At 43.9% G+C, this 25,333-nt stretch overlaps 1 protein-coding gene across 1 annotated transcript in view; it reads left to right on the top strand.

Annotated features, from left to right (window-relative positions):
* The window catches only part of CEP85L (centrosomal protein 85 like), a 1,265,215-nt gene that overhangs the window by 913,457 nt on the left and 326,425 nt on the right, over positions 1–25,333 (top strand). Inside the window, exons 8-9 of the mRNA XM_044074367.1 lie at positions 21,086–21,240; positions 23,028–23,034. Coding sequence (XP_043930302.1) covers positions 21,086–21,240; positions 23,028–23,034 — 162 coding nt within the window. The remainder of the gene's footprint in view (positions 1–21,085; positions 21,241–23,027; positions 23,035–25,333) is intronic.

Raw genomic sequence — 25,333 nt, 5'->3', positions numbered from 1 at the left:
TGAATGCATGAATGATTCACCTATAAGAGCATTTTTGCCCAGCAAATGTTACCTTTTCATTTTTTATTTGCTTCACCTTATCATTTCTTATTTTTATAAATAGTTTATCTTATTCTTTTGTTATGATGCTTTGTTCAGCAGTCCTACCTTGTTTTCTGAGGGATCCAGTGATATTCTTCATTAGGATCACTGCTCCAGAATTCATAATGCTTTAGAATTACCTGCAAGTGGACATCTGCCAATCTGGCTTGACTTCTAGAGCACCAGACATCTCCAGAATGGAGTTTATCTGCCCCACACTAATGACATTAGTAAAGTAATCCGTAGAAAAGGGAGAACATTCTGTAGCTTTTTTAGTTCTTTTTTTGCTGTCCAGTGCAATCAGCAGGTCTCATCTTTGACTTCCAGAGCACTATGATAAACACACAGTTTAGGATTTAATTCTAGTATTTTGCTGTTGAATTTTACTGTGTTATTCTGAGATTTTTGAAAATCTTTCTGTGACCAGTGATGTCCCTAGAGAAGATAATCAGCAGTGGTGCCTATGGGATACAGCTTTGGTTGAAGGATTGTAACCTTCAGTGCTTCTTTTGTCTTGCTGAGAGCTGTCAGATATTGTATTGTGAGCTCTTCTCCCCTTTCTGTAATTAAGCTTTACTTTGATAAGCCAGAAACATTAAGGCCTTTATAAAGCACAAAAAGCTTCTGGCTTTAGGTCAAGGGATTTGCATCCCTTTTTTGGTAGCAGTGCATTCATGCAGTTGTTCTACCAAGTGAAATACATAGTACTATTGTGAAATGGAAAGAAAGAAGTTAGCTATGAAGGATAGTCTGAGCTGAGAGAATGATGCCTTAATGAGCATATCAGCCTTTTGAGAATCTAAGGGCGCCACCTTTGATGAGGTACAGTCTCACATGTCTTCAGCTCTGGCATATGTTTCTCCCACTTCCCTACCTGTAGTTGCCCCTTTGGAAGATGGCAATGTGATAGTGGCCTTGCAGACTTCAGGCCACAAATTAAATTGTACATGTGCAACGGCTAAACACCGGTTCCTGTGCTTCTGCAGCGGGCAATCCCAAAGTGCTTACTACTAGGGAATGTTCACCTGTCTTGGCTTTTTGTTTTTATCCTTTTCATCTGAAGCTCTAGTTCATGAAACAATTTTCACAGTTTGGGGGGCAAAACAAAAGATCTGATGTTGTCAATCTTCATTTATTCTTGATTGTTGGGTCTCGGTTCTATCCTTGGAACCGGCTTGGCTGTTGTGTCAAGTTTGTGGCAGTCAGAAATTCTCGAGCTAAGGCTACCCATAGTGCCTCTTTTCCCTTCCCCTCAGATTTCGTTTGCCGTGTAGAGTTTTAGAACGCGTCAGCTATGTTGTCAGTTAAGTGCTACTTTTTTTCATAAATATTTTACTAAAGCTTTATATCTTTAACTCTAAACTAGTTGTTTATTTAATCTTTCCTGGTTGCTATTGATATTATTTGTGTGGGTGCTAATTTTCCTCTTTTATCTTTTGGTATTTTCTCGTATTACCATCGTTGGTATAGGCCCACCTTTCCCTGTTAGTTTGGTAAAACCTAAATACCATTGTTGGTATTCCACTTTTTTCCCCCTTCTTAACCCCCCTGGGTATTTTCTTACCAGCCATTGTTGGTACAGCCTTTATAAACAAAACAAAAACAACTTTGTTTTCTCTTAATTGTGTGTGTGGGGGAGAGAATTTTTCGCAGTACGTGCTTTTTACTTCCATTAAATATGTTGGAAAAGCATAAGGAAACAACTGGATTCAGACAGTGCGAGAAATGTGGCAGAAAGATGCCCAACTCGGACGGGCATCTTTCGTGTGTGTATTTTTTGGGGGTGCCACATTTAGAAATCCAACTGCCGTGTGAACTCTACAAGGGTTTTAGCGCTAGGGCCCTTGCAGAGAGGCACAACAAATGCCCTTTCGGAGAGGCTTTGTCTGAGATAGAGATGTCAGGGTCTCCCAAGAAAGAAGCAAAAAAGAAGAGTCGCTCTGTTTTGGCTTCTTCTAACTCTCATGACTCAAAATCTTCTAAAGGCCAAGTTTCTTCCGTGGAACTGAAGCCTAAAGTTTTAAAATCAACACCTATAACCATTTAGGCGCCGAAGCCTGTAACTTCCCCCACAGTGCCGAGAACTGTTTGAGCCTACAAAAGTCACCGCTATACCAACCCCTTCATCGGTACCTATGACCCTCTTGGCATCAACAATAGTTTCCCCAGTCATACCTGTCACTTCCCCTCCAGCACAAATCATTGGTCAGCAAACCATGGTACCGAAAGCCAAATCCTTACCCAGCACTAGGTACTCCCATCTGTTGACCCCTTTTTTGGTCAACAGTTAAGTCCTTTTATTGAACATTCAGAATCACCCTTGGGGATGTCTATTCGTTCCACCAGGTGCCTTTCTGAGCTTGATGTAGTTAGGTTAGTGGATCAGCTCTTGGCGGCCAGAGGTCTTTCAGCCCCATCTACAACCCCCTCCCACCTGGAGCCGAGGTCTTCTCTCCAAGGACTCCAACTTATCTTCCTCCTTCATCCTCTCCACAGGTGTTGGAGCCCTCGACTTCGATGCCATTCCTAGTGCCAACTACTTTGGTACCGATGGTGGACCTCACCTTGGTTCCAGAGACCACTCTGTGGCCCTCGGCTCAGTCGCAGCCGACCCACCCATGGGGCCGTCACTTGGCTGCTGGCTCCAGGATCCCTAGCTCGGTGCCGTCTACAGTTCCAGGTGCTTTGACAGTTCCAAGTCCTCTCAGGGCTCCTCCTATGGAGGTGGGCTTGTTGCAGTAGGTTATGACCCCGGTTCCGACGTTGTCTTTCTCAGTTTCAGGCTCCCATCCCTTCAGGTGGGCCTGCCTTTCAGATTATGGAGAGAGCTCTCACCTCATCAGGCTCACAGTTGGCACTATCCACGTCGGAGAGTCAACATCTGTTTCCTCTGGTTCACATCTGTCACAATATGCTACATCAGGACAGTGGGCACAAGAGCAGCAAGACACCCTGCTACAGGGTACCCTCTCTTTAGAGTACTCCTCAGACGACCCCCACCCCTGAGGAGCCACCCCGTAAGAGATCGTGCAAGAGGAAGCACCTAGATTCTCCGGAAGAATCTCTCACTGGGGATACAGACTACAGTAAAGGAGAATGATCCCCACGGTCAACCCCTGAAGGTGCCTCCTTCGGAGACATCCTGGAAGTTTTGAAACAGAGGAGTGATTGGAAGCCCACAAACCCTTCTTCTGTGGAATCTGTCATCTTGCAGGCTTTTTGTGCCCGACCTTCTACTTCTCGGGTGACCCTACCTGCCAATGAATTAGTCAAACCCCTGACACTATAGAGCCTATCCCCTGGAGACCGGACAAAATTCTCTTTGCACCAGATCATCAACCCCACTAGTCTAAAAGTTTAGCAGTAGATGCCGTGGTGGTGGTGGCAGCCACAAAGAAGGAACTTTCAGAGAAGAGTCCTGCTGTCCATCCTCCAAACAGAGAGTCTTGGACGATGGACAGATTAGGGAAGTGGGTCTATGCTTCAACGACCTTTGCCGTACGATCATTGAATTTCTTGACACATTTCGTGCGTCTTCAAAGGGACCTGATAAGTGAGCTCTTAGGGCCTTAGCAGGGGCAGTGAGTGACGAGGTATGCGATAAGTTTGCCCCCCAGCTTGTGACCCTAGAATCTATATCGAACCCGTCCATGCAGCTTATTGCACACGCAGCCAAAGGTGCAGCCAGGGCAGCAGATACAGGCATTGCCATTAGGCGTCACGCCTGGATGTGCTTATGTGACTTCAGAGACCCTTTCAAGTCTTCCTTTGTCAGTACTCCGGTTGATGCTACGTCGTTGTTTAGCCCAAAAGTCAGAAACACATTAGCCAGATGTGAGAAGGATTTAAAGACCCTTTCTGCTGTGGGCATGTGTTTTTCCACTCCTCAACAACCTTATTCAATGAACCAGAGGGGTTGGAAATATGTGGTTCAGGAAGTCTCAAGGGGCTTGTCGGGACACACATGGCGAAATTTCCTCCCACGACAGAGGGGGGAACTCATCAGGAAGACACACCCCCGTGGCAGAGGGGGTTACATATTAGAAACCTAAAAGATCTAAAACACAAATGTATGTATATCAACACATAAAGGTCGATGTACATACATAGCGAAACACGTAAGCAGCGAAAATCAAAATGCCGAACGTGTTTCCTAGCCAGCAGCACGATGGTGGGGATAAGGAAATGTATCCTTTTCCCCACTGTAGTGTAGTCTCAGAGTTGGTATATTTAAGAAGGGGGGTGTGGGGGGGCACAGGTGGCTTGCCCCCCTGCATAAGTATGTTAATGTATTTTTTTTTTTATTATTTTATACTTGCCTGTGTGGTGCGTTTTGCTGACAAAACACGTTCGGCATTTTGATTTTTGCCGTTTACGTGTTTCGCTGTGTATGTACATCGACCTTTATGTGTCGATGTGCATACATTCACATTTTAGATATTTCGGGATTTTAATATAGACCCTCAGAGGGGGCCCGAGATTCTTTCTCTGGTCAACCCTACCAACGCTCTTGAGAAGCAGCCCTATTGCTTACCTCTGGAAGCAGTCTGGAGAAGATTATCTCTGCACCACTTAGTCTGTCAGTCAGTAACATAAGATTCCTGGGTGCAGACCATAATTACCAGAGGTTATCACATCCACTTCGAACTTTATACAAGACCACAAAGATGAATCCCCGATGTTCCACCCAGTCAGAGGGATCCAGCAGCACTATAAATCCAAAAGCTGCTTCAAAAAAGAGTCATCCAAACAGTACCACCAGACCGAACAGGATCTGGATTTTACTTAAGATTCTTTTTAGTGCCAAAAAAGACAAGTGACTGGAGGCCAATTCTAGACCTTAGTGTTTTGAACAAGTTTGTTTGACAGACAAAATTCCGGATGGTCATGGTGCATTTGATCCTTCCTTTTCTGGAAAAAGATGATTGAATGTTGCTCTGTAGGTTATTCAGGATGTGTATTAGCCCATAAAAATGGACAAGCGCTCCAGAAGATACCTCCACTTCCGGCTGGGGGCCAGACATTACCAATTTTGAGCACTGCCCTTTTTTCTCACCACAGTCCCCGTGGTGTTCACTAAATGCATGATAGTGATAGCAGCTCACCTAAGGCTACAAGGGTTCTGTGTGTTTTCATATTTACACAGCTGGCTCTTCACTGCCCCCACCAGGCATCTATTACTTCATGGCTTTGACTCGGATCTAAAGCTGGCAGAGTTCTTAGGCATTTCAGTGAACAGCGAAAAGTCAGAACTATCACCCACACAAGACATAGAATTCATCGGAACAACATTCAACACAAAATTCTGCATGGCTGCTCTGTCTCTCGACAGACTGCAAAGGTTAAGGTCACAACTTCAAGTGATACTCTGTCAACACAAAGTCCCAGCTCGTTTAGTCTTACAACTTCTGGGGTCCATGGCAGCGACAATCACCCAAGTTCCTCTGGCAAAGTACCACATGAGGCTGCTTCAATGGCTCCTGGCATCACAGTGGTCTCTATTAACACACCCGATGCAAGCAGGACCTATATTGGTGGATGAAGCCAGAAGAGGAATTATGAAGTCACCTCTTTTCTCCCTCCCATCCCATCCCATGGCCATAGTGACCACGGATGCATCCCTGATGGGGTGGGGGGCATTATCAGGGAAAGACAGTTCAAGGCACTTGGTCCCCCTTAGAGGCCAATTTGCATATCAACGTCCTATAAATGAGGGTGGTGCTCTTAGCGTTGCAAGCATTTCAGTCTGCCCTCCCTTCAGGGACAATTGCTATCCAGTCAGACAACATGTCTGTGGTCTGGAACATCAGCAAACGGGTGGGGGGACCAGATCCTAACCTTTATGTTGGGAAGCCTTAAGAGTGTGGCAATAGACAATCGCCTCCATCTACTTTTTGATAGCAACACACATTCCAGGGAATTCCAGTGTGATCGCGGGCAAACTGAGCAGATGCATACTCCTCCCTCGCAAGTAGTCTCTCAGTCCCAATGTGGCGATGAAGATCTTTTGTTGATGGGGTTAGCCTTGCTGTCACCTGTTTGCCTCTCCCATAAACCACAAATGCAGCAGTTACTTTGCCCAGTCCCCCCTTGGGGGGAATCCCCAAGAGATGCTCTCCTACACGATTGGCCCCCGTGACTGCTTTACGCCTTTCCACCATTCCCCAGTTTTTGAAGAAAACTTAGTGGTTGAGAAGCAAAGTCATCCTCATTGCAACTTATTGGCCCCAGCAAGTCTGGTTCCCCTTTCTCTGGCCTCATGTAGTTCATCATCTGTGGACTCTGGATCCACCACCAGACCTCTTGTCTCATCCACAGGGACTGGTCCATCCCAACCTGCAAAGTCTCAAGCTGATGGCTTGGTACCTCCACTTCCAGTGATTGCCAGGCAGAATAATCTATCTTCCCCAGTACAAAAGGTACTTCTGGCTTCTCATAAACCATCCACCAGGAAACTTTACCTAAATGGAACAAATGTGTGCTTTGGTCTCATAGAGAAGAAACTGACCCAATTTCAGCTTCGATTAATACGTTTTTAGAATATTTATCAACCTTATTCCAGTCGGGAGCCGCAGCTTCGACTATTAGTATATCTAGCTGCTATTTCAAGTTTTCATAATGGCTTAGATGACCTTTCCTTAATGTCTCATCGCCCCTACAAAACCTTCCTAAAGGGCGTTTTACATTTGAAATCACCTTTTGAACCCATCAAACCTTGGAATTTAATGCTAGTCTTGCAAAATTTGGTCCATCAGTCCTTTGAGCCAGCAGCCTCCTTTGATATCAATTTTTTATCATGGCCATCACGTCAGCCAGGAGAATGTCAGAATTCCAGGCTTTGTGTGTGAAACGTCCATGTATCATTTTTCACAAAGAGAGAGTAACACTTAGAACTAGCCCGTCCTTTCTACCCAACGTAGTATCGGACTTGAATATTAATCATTCCATAGATCTACCAGTTTTCTTCCCAGACTTCTCAAACAAAGGAGGATATTGTTTGCATTTGTTGGATGTACACAGACAATTATGTTTCTACTTGGTTCGAACAAAATCATTCAGGAAGTCACACCAGTTGTCCCTGTCTTTTTCAAGTACTTGACTGGGGAAACCAGTATTCAAAGTTACTTTATCAGAATGGTTGAGAGATTGCATCACCTTTGTTTATAACCAAAATAAGCTGAACCTATCAACTAAGGTCAAGGCTCATTCTACCAGATCAGTTTCCACTTCAGTAACCTTTTATTGTAGAGCCACTATGGATGACATTTGCACAGTGGCCACCTGGGCTACCCCTCATACCTTTATCACTCATTACAAATTGGATATGGTCTGCAGGGGAAGAGTATCCTTTGGCTCTATGGTGCTCAGGAACATCCTTCCGTAGGGCCTCCCGGGGGATACACTAGACAATCTTGATGTACTGAAATGTCGAAATTCAGTACGTCGAGACCAAATAGTGGAAAATGCAGTTAACCAAAACTACACCATGCCAAATCCGCCAATGTCGAATCTGCCGCTATCGTGATGTCGCGTTCGTGACGTGATGCGGTTTGTGGATTTATCTGGGGTTTCAGGTAAGTGTTGTGCGTTTGAGGATAATGGGTAGGGATTTTAGTGTGTGTGTGTGTGTGCGGTGGTGTTTGTTCTGTGTTTGTGTGTTTAGTGCGACCACTGAGTTAGAATATATAAGTAGGGGTGTGTGGGGGTGCAGGGGGGCTTGCCCCCCTGCTTATAGGTAGTTTAAGTGTGTTTGTGTGTGTTATGTTTGTTTAGTTAGGTAGGTGAATGTGTGTGTGTGTGATTATGTCCTGGTTTGTGTGTGTGTGTGAATGGTCGCGATTGTAGTATTCGTGATTGTGGGTTTTCGTGTATGTGTTTTTTTGACTATTCAGTCTCGAAATACTGAAATTCGACATTTCAGTATTTCAAAGTTGTATAGTGAATCCCTCCTGGGACATAAAGTAGCTAGGGACTCTGTCCCAACAGTCAAAAATTAATGGAAGATTGACAACATCAGATAAAGAAGTTATGTTCTTACCATAACGTTCCATCTGTGTTGTCGATCTTCATTCATTCTTGACTTCCCACCCTTCTACCCCTTCCAAAGACTTTTGGAGATTCGGAACTAGTCCTGGTTTTATAGTAGGACAGTTGTTCAGACAAAGCTTCAGCCTTTGTTCTTTCTACGGGAGAAACTTGATCTGGGGGGAAGCGAAGAAAGGCACTATGGGTAGCCTTAGCTCAAGAGTTTCTTGGTGCGGCGAGCTTCATACAATGGCCGAGCTGGTTCTGAGGATGGAACTGAGACCGAACAATCAAGAATGAATGAAGATCAGCAACACAGATGGAACGTTGTGATAAGAACATTACTTCTTTTGCAGCAAGCTTCAACCTGCTCAGTGTCTGTATCCTAATGGTATGAACACCAGTCCTAGGGATGTCCACTCAGGTGACTGCCTCAAACACAGACAGTTTTGACTGCAGGTGGCTGCATGGCAGAAGGTACATGTTCTGACCCCCCCCCCAACCACCACCACCACCACCATTGACTGAAAATTTCTGGTAAAACAACACCTGCCAAAAGGGGAAAAAAGATGGAAGGGAAGACAAAGATCAACCCCCCTCCTCTATCATTATCGCTGTCCTGTCCTCCATATCCCATCCACACTGGGTCTGCCAGCTAACTCCTTGCCTCCCCTCCCAGACTTATTCTGGTATTGCTGGGGCTGGTCAGAGATCCTTGCACAATGGAAGCTTAGCACATCTGAGCATCAGTCTGGGGGGGGGGGGATTATGGCCTATCTGTTTCACTCCACCCCCCTTGTGGCAACGTGGTTTGATCTAGAGGAGGCAAGCAGTGTGAACAAGCGCTCTATCACCCCACCTCTGTAGCAGCTCAGCTAGGCCCACTTCCCTTCCTGCTGACCACCAGGTATTTGTAACCAAGAGATGCCCATATACCACCCTGCCCTTGAGATTGGCACACCCATCCCTCCCTGCCCCTCTGTCAGTTGCCTGAGCTGCTGATCAAACCTGGGTTGCCTAGTTCTTAAGGTTTTGTCCCTGTATGCCATCAGGGCAGCCGAAAGATCAGATTTTGTATATACTGACCAGCTTTACTCCCGTTAGATATAGTACTGATAAAGAAGAATCTAGTTCTTCTAGTTCTTTTCCTGAAGATGTCTCCTTCAAAGAGAGAATCTGTTCAATGCAAGAACTTTTTAACTGTGTCTGTGGGAGGCAGAAGAGTTGTCTGCCATGAATAAAAGATACTTAGAATTGTTGGGCATTAGAGATCCCAAACCAATGACCATTCTTATAGTTTTTCAGGCATTTGCAGAGGTCTTTGATGAGGACAACTTATTTTCCATTTTTCTAGAAAAGTACTGATCATTCCCATATTTGGACTAAGTGTTGGAAAAACAGGGATTTTCATGGAATTTGGCATTTTCAGACAAAGCACTCATTCTCACTGTAACCTGTATTTCTTCTCATATTAACTACGCTTTATTGTTCTAAACTTAGAATCCGTTTTAACTTTGCATATATCCGGATACAATGAAACATTATAAAGCAATCCCAGTAAGGCTCAGAAATTAAATTTAAAAATGACTATTATAATGCCCAGATTTCATTCTTTTTTCTTTTGTGAGAACAGACCCAGCTGTTTTAGACACCATTAGAGGATCCATAGTGATACCTACTAATAGCACTCTTAGTTGTGATAGTGAATGTCATATTTTGGGGTAGAACTGTGAAGAAATGTTTGTTTCCTCCACCTTGGATATGCGAGCTGTAAACTGTCATATAATGTTGCAGTACCAGGAGGATAATTTAAGTCAAATTGAGGATTTGATGAAAAACACAATGAAGCTCTGAAACAAAAACTCCTTACTTTTCCGAGGTATGGTCAAACGTTAGTAAGCACACAGGAGCAGCTCTAATTCTGTTAATGCTTGAGCCTAGACAGTAGCCTCTGGTACTCTTAATAACTAATGCTTGTTCCAGGGCTAGTGGCCACTGTCACAGTTAGTTAGCAAATGCTTGTGCCAGGACACTTGATGCCTGAGCTTGAATATTGACATCTGGCTCAGTTGATAGTTATTGCCTGCTCCTGGATATTGACCGCTGGCAAATTTAGTTGTTAATGCCTCTAGCACATTTAAGGTGATACGTGGCTGTAAATGCAGCCTTTACAGATGCTGTGATAAGATGGCTGTTAAGTCCATGCGGGTGCAAAAGATTTTTGTTGGGGGGGGGGGGTTATTTTTGTCTAAATCATATATATGTATATAGTCTGTATTGAGGGGTATCATCAGTCAGTATGAGAATTTCCATTTTTGTGACCTAATCCTGCCTCTTGTGGTGACATGAGCACTTGTATCACCATATGGACCACCTGTGACCCCTAGTCTGCACACATTCCCCTACGTGTACCGACAGGGGCTGCAGTTGCCAGCTTTGGAGGCAACACCCATGTTTTCCCAGCAGTGGTTCCCTACGTCATAATCTGCCTCCATTCTTCAGTCAAGGCCCTGTCCATCAGAGCAACATCCACAAGCCAGGCAGGAAACAGTATCTTCCTCCGAAGGATGCATATACCCATCCTCTTTTCCTGCACCATCAAATGCTTGAGCATGGGCTTTACCTACTCTACCACTGGTGCAGGCTCAACAGAAATTTTTGTCTGGGCACTGTTCTCGTGAAGTGTTTAAAAGACTGGAAGAAAAAGGTGAAATCAGACAAAGTAAAGTAGTTGCTTCACTCTGTGTTTATGAAGTATAGCAATCCTAGACAGAGTAGTTTAAAGAAATGATGGCCTTGAAAAAGCCCAGTGGAATGGAGTCTGTGATCAAAGCAGAGGCAGTGAGAAGGTTCTCCCTCCCAGCCATGATGGTGCCTCCTACTATTTGACTATCTTGACCATCCCTTTCCCACCCCCATTTGTCAAGGAGAATGGCCATTTTTTTCTAGAACAAATGGTTTGATATAGTCGCAATCTTTTTGGTTAAGATAGATAATTGCCTCATTGCCTCAGGATACTCAGATTCAGGAGCTTCATACTCTTCATAGGAGTTCCAGTCAGGCAGCTCAGAGTGGGTGGGGGTTTTGTATCAGATGCCTTAGCTAGGTCAAGATATACAGTATGCACTGTGTTATCCTCGTCCATTGCCTTGGTGACCCTCTCAATGCAGTCTACCAGGTTAAGTAGGCATGACCTTCATTTAACAAAGCCAAATTGAGATGGGTCTAGTGTCTGTAGGTTACCAATGTCCTTGTTTATCTTTTCCATAATATTTCACTCCATGGCTTTGCATATTAGCCACGTTTGACTTAACTGGTTTGTTGTTACCTGCATCATTTGATAGTTCGCCCTTGAAGTGGGGAATAATTGTGGTCCTCCATTCATTTGGAGCATAGTCGCTTTAAAGGCTGTAGTTGAGGAGTGTCTCAATTGGCCTTGACAGGTCATGTTGTAGACTGTTCAGGAGGCAATCAGGGATGTTTTGGGGACCCTTAGAAACAGTGCTCTTGGATTTTGCAAGTGCTGCCAGCATCTGGTCCCTGCAAATAGATGGGTGAATTATATTGGAGGGGATTTCACTTGGTGGAGATGGGGGAATGGAGGTGAAGTCTGAACTGAATTTACCAGTCACTAGATTTGCTAAGTCACTCTGACTGGTGAAGGTGGTGCCGTTCACCACCAGTCCAGCACACTGAGTTACCTTTAAGGTTCCAGACATAGCTGAAGATGGCTTTGTGATTGTCCTTAGCCTGCAGAGATAGCCTGGCCTCATAGTTGACCTTGCTGGGCTTAATTAGATTCAAAGAAAAAGAAAAAAGAAAACACAAATTCAACTTAAACGAGATTTCAGATATCAGCTCGTCATCAGAGTACAGAGGCAATTTAAGTATAAAAAGAAGACATGACGTATACACAGCTATTCTAATGACTAATACACATAAAAAATACTCATTATAACCTATTTCTAGTCAGGTAAAACTACCCATACATCATAAACCTAAACATATGAACAAATAATACTGTACACAGAAAAAGAGAAGAAAAAGCAGTTTGTTAATATTGTACGTGAGGGATTATTGCAACTGCACTTTTAAGAGAATGATATTGCACTTCTGTAAGAATACATTAACTGTAGTGAATTAAATATTGTATCACTTTCAGTAAAATATTACTAACAAGATCACGTTTGGAGGTTGGAAACGTCTAAGTTGATGTCAGAGTTTGAGCCTTATTACTGTTGGATAGAAGCTGTTCCAAGATCCTGGAGGTCCTACAGCAGCTGCTGCAGTACCTCTTGCCAGATGAAAGTCTAGCAAACCAGCCAAATGCTGGATGTGATGTGCCTTGAAGTATTTTGTATGCCCTCTTTATGCTTCTTGTTGTAAAAAGTTCTTGCATGATAGGAAGATTTATGCCCATTATCTTCTCTGCAGTCCTCACCACTCTTTGAAGCTTCTTCCTCTCTGCTGTAGTACTGTTTCCGTACCACACAGTAAAATTGCAGGTGAGAATACTTTCAATGGCTCCTTTATAAAAAGTGCATAGAGCATTCAGAGAAAGTTTTTCTCTTTTTAAGCCTTCTCTGGAAGTGCCGGCATTGGTGAGCTTTTATAATTATCTGGCCTGTGTTCACAGACCAAGAAAGGTCTTCTGAGATGTGTACCCCCAGGAACTTTGTAGACTGAACTCTCTCTACCACCTCACCATTGATCTTAAGTGGCGGGCGAATGACTGGCCTTTTTCTGAAGTCAATGATAATTTCTTTAGTTTTGTTGACATTCAAATCCAAGTTATTTTCGCACCATTTGATCAGAGAGCTGACTTTGTTCCTGTTTTCCCTCTCATCTTCATCCCTTATGAGACCCACTTCAGTGGTATTGTCTGCGAATTTGATGATATGGTTATTGGGATATTTCTCAGGGCAGTCTTGGGTAAGGATGGTGAATAGTAGAGGACTAAGTACACACCCTTGAGGCACATTCATGTTGAGTGTAATGATACCTTATGTGTTGTTACCAACAGTATTCTGTCTCCTACAGGCAGTTGAGGGGAAATCTACTCTGATGGAGCTCCTGCATATCTGCAAAACAAACAACACTCGAATTACCCATTCTAAAGATTTAACCCTTGCCTGTGATATAAATAGAGCCTGTTGGAGAGACAGGTATGTATCTCAGAGACTCCCCATCCATGTGAAATAGATTTCCTCCCTAACCCAATTCGTGTAACTTGGACAATTGGATGTGGAAATGGAAATTTGTCCCTTGTTTTGCACCTATGCCTCTTATGGACATAGGTAGCCTGTAAATGCTTCATCTCCCAGGCCCTTGCTTGCAAATGTCATACCTCCCAAGCCCCTGCTTACACTTATCAAGGGTACCAGAACTTTGTCAGATATTTGGAGTGCCTGGCTAGGTTTAAAAAAAAGGCCCTTGTGGTTGTTAGCCTGGTAAACAGATGTGAACCTATGAACATGTCTTTTGTGGTCTTCAATCAAGAAGTCAAGGATCAAGTTGCAGAGGCTCTTGTTGATGCCAAGGTTAATTAATTTGCCTATGAGTTGCATTGGAATCACTGTGTTGAATGCCGAGCTAAAGTCAATGAACAACAGCCTTACATAGTAGTTCCTCTCCAAGATGTTCCAGAGATAGGTGCAGGGCCACCGAAATGGCATCCTCAGTGGATCTGTTTAGCTGATAGGCAAACTGTAGAGGGTCGAAGGTCGGTGGCAGAGCTTCTGACAGATGCTTTTTTACAGTCCTTTCGAAGCATTTCATGACATTTGAGGTTAGTGCCACCAGTCTGTAGCCATTTAAGCAAATTGGATTTTGGGCAGTGAGATTATATTAGTTACCTTGAAGTATGCTGGTGTTTTTTCAAGAGCCAGGGAGGTATTGAAAATGTCTGTAAGGATCAGGTACAGTTAGTCTGTCTATTCTCTTAATACTTTGACCATAGTGTTATCCAGGCCTGCAGCCTTCCTGGGGTTCATTTTCTTAAGTTGGCTTCTCACTTCTCCAGGGTTAAGTTTGAGCACTGTCTCATTCTGGCCAGTAGGTGGCTTTGTAGCCTCCAGGTTGTTGTTCTCCCCAATTCTGTCATAGAATGAGTTCATCCTGTCCAGAAATTCCATGCTGTCATCACATTGAACTGACTTGATCTTGTAGTCAGTTAACTGCTGAATGCTTTGCCAGAGGTTCCTGTTCTCTCATGTCCTCAAAGCAACTTTGTACTTTCTTCCATACTCCCTCTTGGCTTCTTTGATGCCCCTTTTTAGGTTAGCTCTTGCTTCACTTAGACCCACCTTGTCCTTAGTTTCTTGTTTAGCTGTACAAAAGAGCACTTGTCTTAGAGAGTTGGTCTTCCTGATTTTGGCCATGAGTTTTCTTCTTTTATTGTATACTCTGTTTAGGTAATGATTCCACCAGTGGGGTTTGTTTTTAGTGTTTGTTTTGGGTTTACTTCTGCTAGGTATGGCAGCCTGTATGCAGCCATTCACATGTTTGTGTAGGGACTCTGTGAATATATCTGTATAGGTAGCTATGTTCTCCAGGTTAGGGGAAGCATTGAATTTTGATATAATCTCAATTAATAGGATGTAGTTTGCCTTAGAACAGTTCCTAACTTGCTGGTTTAGCTAGGTTTTCAGGGTCAATTACCTCAAAGGAGACAGCTTTGTGATCTGACCTCACTAGTGAGGATGTGACACAGGAGCTGCTATGCTCTGCCACATTTGTTAAAGTTCAGGAACAGTTGTGCCTATGAGTTTGAGGTAGTGTAAGTTTCCAAGTCTATAGAGGGGTCGATAGTGTCATCCATTAATAGGGTGATTGCATGGTGAGCACCTCTAGTAGGTTAAGGTAAGAGTCTTGAAACTCTAAGGGCATAGATGGTGATCTGTAGCTAGCCATGATATGGTGAGGAACATTCTTCCTGGGCTAGGCTTATATAGGCTCCAGGGCCGTTATAGGTTCATAGGTTCATACTAGGCTATCTGCCCTAGGGCATTTATAAGCCTAGCCAGAATGTGTTTGGCTTTCGCCACCCATTTTAAATTTATTTTGCTATGCCCTTTTTCGAGGTTAGTATACTGTGCCTCTATCTAACAGTGACACAGAAGTGATACCCGGGGTAAACCTACGATCTCCCATCCACTCATCAAGATTCCTCTTGAAGAGAGTCAATGAGGGACTCTGCCTAACATGGACTGGGATTTTATTCCAGAGTGAAGGGAGCCTCTGGGTTATGAATCTGTCCCTCCAGCATGTCCTATTTATTTCAGTGCTGAGGTTCAAGTCTCTCGGCGAGCTCGATGGCATTTGGATTTTCTGAGGTGCAGCATGTCCATTAATTCTGGGTTGGACATGGCTTTATACGTCAGGCACAGATCGCCTCTGAACAGGCGGTATGCCACTGAGTAGAGCTGGAGTTTCTTTAACCGGGCAGCATATGGCATCTGTTTGTGCCCTTTGATCCTCTTGGTGAGGTACTTTTGGGGTCTTTCCAGTTGCTGCAGGTGTCTGGTAAGGTACATCCCAAAAGGGGCATTGTACTCCATTATGGGCCTGATGAGGGATGAGTAAAGAGGCACGATGACCTCCCCTGATCTAGATGTGAATCCCTTCATGATTAGGTGGGCTATATAAAATGTTTTTCTAACCACTTTGGCCACGTGGTTGTCAAATGAGAGATTGCTATCAACTTGGGTCCCCAGGTCCCTAATTACTTCTTCTGTACTTAATGGATTTCCACCTATGTGGTAATTTGTGGGCACTTTGTTTTTGCCAAAGGGGATATTTAGCTTGAGGCCATGGCACTGGCACCAGTTGTCTGTTTCTATGAGGCCCTTTTGGAGGATGCTTGTGTCGGCTGGAGAGTCGATTATGGCACCCAGTTTGCAGTCATCTGCGAACTTGGTCAGCCACAGTCCTTCCGTGTTGGCCTGTACCTCTGAGAAATATATACCGAACAAGAGAGGTCCCAGGACTGAGCCTTGTGGGACACCACTTGTAACTGGTTTGGAGTCTGACATGGCTCCAGCAATTCTAACCATGTGGGTTCTGTCCTTGAGCCAGTTTGCAATCCATCTAGTGACATAGGGGTTTATATTTAATGATCCATGCATTCCTGAAGGTGTTCACAGAATGTGTTTATAAAGGATTCTGCGGTCTGGGCCGTATTTTCCACAGGCCCGGGGGCTCTGAAGGATTCCACCTCAGTTTTGAGGAGTGTGAAATTTGCTTTAGAGAAGTTTTTCACTGTGGTTTTCTGGGCAGGGGGTGGGGTCGGGATGTGAATATCCAGTGAGATTAGTTTATGGTCTGATCTTACCAGTGAGGGATACACTTCTGGTCTGGAGCGTAGAGTCCCCATGTTGGTGATGATCAGGTCCAGTATGTTTTCCCCTCTTGTGGGAGTGGTAACAAGTTGTTCCATAGCATTTGAGTTTATAAATTCTAGGAACCTTTGGGCTAGGGTGTTGGAGCTAGAGTAATGCTCCCAGTCTATGTTTGGGTAGTTGAAGTCGCCCAATATAATGGTGTTTGGAGAGACCTTCATATTTTCCAGTGTTTTCAGGAAGGCCGAGTGGGGTTCCTGGGTTTGGGAGGGTGGTCTGTAGCAGGCTATAAACTGGAAGGCAGTTTTACCCACTGTTAGTTGCACATGGATAGTCTCTGATGCTTCGTGCTTTGCCACCAACCTGGAGGTGTGGGTATCTTTGATGAATATCGATACTCCCCCTCCTTTTGTGGTTCGGTCCAAGTTTTGGGGCCGAAAAGCATGGTATGAGGTATAACCTGGTAGTGCTGGGGTGCTCTCGGGAGCCTTGAACCAGGTTTCTATTACTGCACAGATATCGATGTTCTCCATGCTAAGGAGAGTTTCGAGTGCGTGCATCTTGAGGTTTAGACTTCTGGCGTTGAGTAGCATTACTCTTAGTTTCTTATCCCTTGTGATACCTATGGAGGTGGGTTTGTCTTTTGAGCCTTGCCTAAAAAGGCACTATGGGGTAGCAAGAGCCTTTGCCAATATCCAAAGCCCAGGGTGACAGGTGCAAGCCGTCCCTAGCGAAGCATCGTGGCTTGTCGAGCATATCATCCCAAGCTGACAGGCATTGGATCCCCTTTGAATGACACCAGTACTTAAGCCAATTGTTGAAATTGATCATCTTGTCTTCATATTGTGGCATCATTCTTGGTGAGGGTAAGATGCTACTCAAGGTCAGGGTCATACCGGCCTGGGCTACATGCTCAGAGAGCTCCTTTATGTCTCTTTTCATGTAGTCCAGGGAGGTAATGCCTCAGGTCATTCACACCAGCATGGACAATGGGTCATATGAGCTGCCGATTGCCTTGGGGGACCTGAGTGCTTGTGTTATGTGGCGGGATCCTAGCACCCGACAGGCTGCTCACCGTGACCCTCTCCTGCTGCTTCAGATCTTTATATAGAGCCTCTCCGGTATTGTTTTGTGATTATTATGTTGGTTTGGTTGTCGTGGTAGGTCTATGTGAGACTGGAATTGTAGTGAGTGTATGTTTCTTCTCCTCCTGACTGGTTGACTTATATAATTGCTTTTGAAGTATAAGTGCCAGGTAAATTGGCGTAATGTTACAGGTAACTTAATGCAAAACGAAACAGTAATCCTTTTCAAGTGAAACAAAGGAATAAGTACAGTAAGCAATGCAGATATCACTAGTGAGCCACAGAATATACAGTTCAAATATCGCCAGGCAAAAACCACCTTCTTAAAATTCCCAGCTCAAGGGCAGAGTCCAGCCTCTTCTCCCACAAGAGTCTATGCAGCAAATGGCAAGAGCACCAACTTCAGTAAGAAGCAGTTCAGATATGCATGCACTATAAGCCTTCAATCAGATTTGGAGTACTTCCTACCAATTTCTGTCATGGAACAGATGTCTACATCCTCCACATCCTCCAGGAAGGAAGGAAGGAAAGTGAAGATTTTTTTTGTTATCTAGTCCCTATCTCACCTCTCCATTTATGTGTGGGTTTCATCCCTTCTCCTCTCACTGCCGCTCAAGCTTTAGAAAGAAAAACTTCTGATTGGCGTTTAGACAAGCTGGCAAAGAAGACGAACTACAAGGGCAATTTTGTTACCCCTACTGAATGGTGGTTGAACCACAGAAAGTAGCCGACAGATCTCCACAATGGGGGACAACCCTGCTGTGATATCAACACCAATGCCACCACTTTTTTCTCTCCCTCATTCCTCCAGGAGAGTCTCCTTAGAGACACTTGTCCATGATTGGCCCCTGGGACTTCTTTATGCATTATCCTCATCCTCCTGCTTGTCAGATTTGGTTCCCTTCCTCGGCGGCCTCCTGTTAGACAATCCATGGACTCCTGGACCCAGTACCAGACCTCTGACACATGTCAGGTTCTCTCTTCATACCTGTCCTTTAACTAGAAAATTGTACAACAGTTAATGGAAGAGATTTTCTATTTGGGCAGATAAAAGAAAAAAACCACCATTACAGCAGCTCCCATTCCTATTGTCTTAGAGTTCCTATCAGAACTTTTTCAGGATCTAAATCTTTTCTAAACTTATTTTTTTGCTTTTTCTTTTTAGCCCCACCAGCCGCTGTCAGGTAAATTTCTGTCGGGAAGACTCTTTGGTCTGCTCCCATTTGAGATCAAACCAAACTATTGAATTGCCAGTATTCTCCCAATCACACCATAATAAAGCAGAGTATAGATTTCCACCAATTGAAGTGCATAGGGTTGTGTTGTTTCTACATCCACAGAACTAATTTTAGAAAAATCAGATCAGCTGTTTCTTTCCTTTGCTTTTCCAGTGAGCCACCCATACAAGATGCTAGGGATGCTGTCCCACACGTATATAGTCCATCTTGCCGAACATTATTACGAACTCACCCACCAGCCCCCTTCCAGGAGGATCTGGAAACAGTTTTCTACGGTGGTTTATTTCATAAAGGACACTTTTATTAGGGTTTTATTCTTCCGAACCTTTGTTCTCCTTTCTACTTTTTCTCCTTATGTAGAGTAGCAGCAAACAAGATCTGGGGAGTGTGCTCATGCACCATGGGATACCTCCTAACCACGAGCCAATCAGAAGTTTTCAGGCTTTCTAAAAGTGGCCGAGTCGGAGCTGAGGACCGGCTCCAAACCCACATGTAATAATGTTCGGCGAGATGGACTACATACATGGAACGTTATGGTGAGTACATAACTTCTTTTTTAGTCTCCTAGCACTGAGCAGTAACACCTTAATGTTGCTTGCATACTTTTTTGTTATGCTGGTAATTTTGCCGTTTTGTCATTGCTTAAAAAAGACTCTAAGGGGTTGGATACAGTTCTAGCCAATATCCGAATGCCTAGGGGGGACAGGTGCAGCCCATCCTTGGCAAAGCAACAAGGTTGGACCATGTCCTGTCATGCTGATAGATATTGGAATCCCCAGGAATGATGCACCAGAAACCAAGACAATTGTTAAAATCCAATCATTTTATTTTCATACTGTGGCATCATCCTTGGTGAAGGAAAAGTAAAACTGCTGTAATCGTGTTTGACAGAACTGTATTGCTAATATTAGAGGTTAAGTTTTTGATCCATGGAGGCATTGTATAGCTGTTGTCAAAGAATGTTTCTTAAAGTAATAATTATGTACCTCTTGCTTCAGTAAGTGGGCTGATTTGTATCCCCATCCTAAAAGATGCTTTCATTCAGCAGGTCAGTGTCAGGCCAGTGCACAGAAAGTGAATCTCTGCAGATTTTTTACCAGCAATTAAATGGGAGGAAGAAGCTCAGCCGTATGGCATAGAAGGATGAGGCCCTGAGTATGACCCAGCCAACCCATGCTCAACTATAGTAGCAGAGGCACTGGAGTTACCAAGCAGGGAGGATGAGTTTGATCTCACTGTTAATAGTTCCTGGAGGGAAGTAAGCAGCTAGTTACACCAGATTAGGAACACCGGGTGGTGAGTGGACAGACACTCATGGAAAGAGCCCGACAGGCTTAAGATGCATGTGCTGAGCGAACACCACTGAGCTAGGGAGTGATATGTGAAAACATACACGTCTCTCTACCTAATCAGAGGTATTGCAAGCTGCGAGCTTCATACAGGGAGGAGTTAGGTATGGACATCCTTTGGACTAGCATTTGCATTTCGTAATGCTCACCTCTCACCTCACAGTGGCATTGGACTGCTAACACTTCCTGGATGAGAGCGAATGGATCATAGGGCTGCCAGTCAGTGAAATGCCTTCCTGTTGTTCCTGGATTACAAAATAAGTCAGAAGGGCTCAGGAGTGGGAGCTACTGGGCAAATCCAGATGAGGATGGGGGTGGGGCATCAAAAAAAAAAAAGAGAGAGAGGAAGTGCAAAAGGACATATGGCATAAGATTAGTTAGATATAGGGCCACGGTGGTGCAGCGGTTAGTGTTGTCGCCTCACAGCAGGAGGTTCTCCTGTTCGATTCTTGGCTGGAGCGTCTTCTGTGTGGAGTCTGCATGTCCTCCCCGCAATCGAGTGATATCTAAAGACATGCAGGTAGGTGCGTGCGTGAATGGGTGTGCCTTCTTTGAAGGCTGGGCCTCGGGCTGGCAGCTCAGCACTGTAAAAATCCACTGCCAATCATTAGCAGACCAGAGTTCCGCTGTGGCGACCCCTAACCGGGAAAAGCCGAAATACTTTAGCAGAAGATTAGTTAGATGGTAGCATGACGAGGGGCAAGTCACGACATCGATTTCTGAAGGCTGTGGACTCAAATGTCACATTGGTTTTACTGAACAAAATTAAATATGCAATAAAATAATAAATCAGTTGGCTGGAGAATAATGTGATTTTATGTTTTTATTAGCTGATTTTATGGTTTTAATTTTATTTGGAGTAGGGATCTGTAAATACATGCCAAAATAACTGTCCTTATAGCATGTATACTGTATTTTGCCGTTATATTTACTGCGTTCAGTGTTGCATTTCCTGTTTCTGTTTGCAGTTGCAGAGGGTAGAGGATGAGAAGAAAAAGCTAGAAGAAGCTGTGAGTGATTTGGAACTGAAGCTTGGAGAAGCCAGAGTATTAATCAGGGAGAAAGAAGTGCTGTTAGAATGCCAAAACAAGAAAGAGAAAGAACTGGTTTCAACGGTGCAGAGGTTTGTGGCAAATAATCCAGCTCTATGCCAGACTGGCACAGAAATGTATATTTTAGATCTACTCTCTTCTAATTATATGCATTGTTTAATGCTGGAAACGGACTGTTTAGTAGTATTGCTAATACTGAGCACCTAAAGGTCAGATTAGATATGGTTAAATACAAAAGTCCAGAGATAATTTTTCCTGAAAGATGGTACTCCATTTGAGGATAAGACCATGCAGGTGAGGTCTTTGCCTCCTTTCCAACAGCCGACATATTTTAGCTTCAATTACATAGCTTCAGTGGAAGGGAATTTATTTTCCACAGATTTCAGGTGATTCTCATGTGTCTGTAGTGTGTGTGGTGGCAATCAAGCTACGCCCTTGCAGAAATATTTTCTTGAATATTATTTTTCTTATTTTGGATTCCTGTTTTACTGCAGTAACACGACATGCTGAATTTGACAGGGAAAATGTTTGGATTTTCTATTTGCTTACGTAAGATTCAGCTTGATGCCACTCATTAGAGTATATGCCTGTATTAGTTGTTCATTAAAGCTGCACAGTTTAGTGTTTGTGTTACGTTGATTTCTTTATGTTTAGATAAATGTTAAAGAAAATAGATTTTGTAAAGGAGGATTAGGTTATATCTGAAACTTGAATAAGCAGAACTGATTATTAAAACAAATAAATGCAATACTATATTACACACAGTCTTCAGTTTTATTTTAGAGCTAATACTCTTGTTTTCTTTACACACACATTTGGTACAGATGTTCTTTGCTTTCTGAGTGTTACATAAGAAGTACATGGAGAAAAGACTGGCTTATTAAAAGTTTGTCATCTAGCCCTGGCCTAGCTGTCTCTCCCGTAGCCTTGTCCCATTCTTTCTTTGCTGCCTAAGTAGCTTTGAATGTTTGTGATGACTTGCACTGTGCCACTGCAGAAGACAGCATCTTCGAGTCATATCTCGCTGTCTGTGAAATTGTATTTTCTGTAGTCACTTGCATCTTCCACTCATGTCCCCTTCTGCAACTTCTTTTATCTCCACCTCTCCCTGTCTCCCATTCATATCTCCCAGTCTTCAGTCTCTCACCTCCAGCTCACTCAGTCTTCAATAGACTTATGCCTGCCAGCACAGTGACCACTTTGTGGCTATCCTTACTTGTTGGTGAACTTAATAATTGCAGTTTGTGTTGTTGGAGATGGCGATGGCTTTTTGCCAGTTTTGAGCCTGATGTTCTCATTGGTAACTTCTGTGTACACCCAGAGTACTTTTCTTGGAGCTGCTTCCTATCCTTTTGTGTGGCGACGTTAAAGGACATATTTGTTGGTGTGTATGCCTTTTTCTACCCTATTGTAATTATGCTGTATTCCCTAAGGTGATATTAACTGTTGTATGATGTGCAGATATTTCTCAGGAATTCAGTTGCAGCCTCTAGGATGTCTATGCTTAATAGTCTCCAGTGTGCAATATTTTTCTTGTGTACTGTGTAACATGCTTACTGCTTGGAGTTAGCTGCTTTTGCTGTTTTTAAATATATAGTCTCTCTTGGTAGAATGTCTTGTATTTCCAGAAAGGAAAACAGTAATTATATAGATGTTCTTCGTGTTTCACTGTTGCAGTCATCACATTTGGGCTATCTGTCTGCAGGTAGCCCTCACCCGGCCTGAATACCAGAGTCTTCGGATTTCTGCGTCGGATGCTGTCGCTTCTTCCATGACGTCAGTTCGTCAGGGGTGTAAAACCTGCAGCTGACGCCATTACATCAGTCTTTTTGCCGTGTGGTGCCTGAAGCAGGAGCAGTTCGCAAGTGCCGGTCGGCCGACTCCTGAAATTTTCATTTTCGACATTCAGACCCGAAGTCTTCAAAAAAGATATGTACCCTGTTGGGGATCCTTTCTTTCTTGTTCTAACCGATGTCAGAAAAAAATTAACAATTGTCTTGCCTGTGGGAAGCAAATACCTCTTAGAGATTTTCATTCTTACTGCATCAGTTGTTTAGGCCCAGACCACGACGTCCCTTGTCGGTTTTGTGCTTTGTACAATGCTTGAACTATTCGTCATCGGGCTATTTTTGTAGCTAAATACTTTCGTTCTCAATCTCCGTACCCCGAAATGGCTTCGTTAAGCCATCCGACTACCGATCCTCCGAAAAAACGTAAGGATAAAGACAGCGACAGACCACATAGGTCCAAAACTGCTGACGATGCTTCCGTTAAGCTAATCACCAGTCCGCCGGTAGTCAGTGAGGTGCTTTCGCAGCCCCTGATACCCTCTACTACAGATTCGCAGGCCTCTACTGAGACCCATTCGGAGTCCAGTATGCCGCAAGATGCTTCTTTGACTATGGAATCTGCAGATGTCTCTACCTTGGATGGATCCGGAGCCGCTGTGCAGGCACCGGCTTCTGAGGGTGTATTCAGGCCTACAAATTTTCATATTAAACCGACAGCATCGTTTCCAACTAGAAGTACCGAATTCCTCGGGCCTAAAACTCACACTACGCCTAGAAAACAGACGACCAAACCGATTACTCTGGCCCATATGCCTCAAAAACAAATGCTTAGAATGGCTGAAGACCTTATTACCTTAATTAGGGAAAGCCAGCCTTCCCCCTCTAAGAGACCTAGAACCGATTTTCTTTCTGATTCTTCTGATCAGGAATCTGATATCTCTGCTCCTTCTGATTGCCAGGATTTGCCCTTATCTACTTATGAGGATTCTGATGCAGAGGATTCCATTCCATCTGCTTCTCCTCCAGAAAACTTTTCTTTTTGTGAAATTTTGCATACCCTTCAGGAGCATTTCCGCTGGGAAAGCCAGGACTATTCTGAGTCCAAAAGAGACATAGGGAATTCTTACTCCCTCTAGCTATCCCTCCTGTTCTGGCTGTTGTAGATGATGTTTTTTTGGAATCTAGCCTTACCCCAGACACTTTACCTCCAGCTCCCAAAAAACCTGACAGGTACTACAGAGTACCTGACTCTCTCAAGTTCCTCTTTAAGAATCCTACTGTGGATCCAGACACCATTTCCCAAGGACCAAAAGCCATTAAGGCTACTACTGCCAAAAACTCTACTCCTTCTGATAGAGATTCTAGAGCCTTAGACAGACGGGGTAAGAAGGTTTACACTTCTTCTACTTTGGCCATTAGGGTTCCAAATTGCCAGTTTCATATGCTAAAGTATCAGCAGCATATTATGGCACTACTTAAACAGAAAATTATGTTGATTCCTGAATGTACTGAACACAAGACTTACAAGATTTAATGCATTCTGTAGAACAAGTTAGTAAACATACTTTGCAATGTGGTTTTGATGCTATAGAAGCATCTTCCAGGGCTGCTGTCACTGGGTCTGTACTTAGAAGGCATGCTTGGCTTAAGGAACAAAACCTGCCAGATCATGTTAAAGCTAAATTACTGGCTGCACCCTTAAACCAGGACTGCCTTTTTGGCAACAAAGCAGAGGAAGTCCTCAAAAAGATGGAGGAAAAAGCTAAATATGTGCAAACGTTTAAAGATTTTCTACAAGTACAGCAGCCCAGATTCAGTAGGCGTTGGCCTTCAAAGAACTGGTCCTTTCCAGTCCCTTCCAGGCCTTCTTAGTCCAAACCTAGGAACAGCAGACCACCAAGACTTCAGTCTCAGGCTACGCACAGTTCTAAGCAGTGGGAGGCTCCCACTTCCAAAGCAGGGAGTAGTAAGCAACCCCCCTACGGAAAAATAGCACAATGACTTAACCTTAACCCTTCCAAGCCCTGCTCAACTACTTGCTCCCTTAGGAGGAAAGCTCGCCCTGCATGCAAAAAACTGGAAACGCATTACCCAGGACAAATGGGTTTTGAACATAGTTTCCCCGAGTATACAGATTCCACTTCTCCACACTACCAACCCCAAATGGTTGGTCAGACCTCCCCCCAAATCAGTGGGCGGAGGCTCAACATCAGGTTCTCTCCCTTCTCAGTATCAGGGCTATTCAGCTCATCCCAGCAGAACTAAGAGGACAAGGTTTTTTTTCAAACTGTTTCTGGTACCCAGAAAAGAAAACTCCTGGCATCCTATCCTTGACCTCTCTATTCTCAACACCTTTCTTGTTGTTCCAAAATTC

Source organism: Protopterus annectens, chromosome 1.part1 (genome assembly GCF_019279795.1).
Source record: "Protopterus annectens isolate FY-2018-M chromosome 1.part1, PAN1.0, whole genome shotgun sequence".
In the NCBI taxonomy this organism is placed as follows: domain Eukaryota; kingdom Metazoa; phylum Chordata; order Ceratodontiformes; family Protopteridae; genus Protopterus; species Protopterus annectens.
This window is presented reverse-complemented; position numbering and strand designations above follow the sequence as displayed.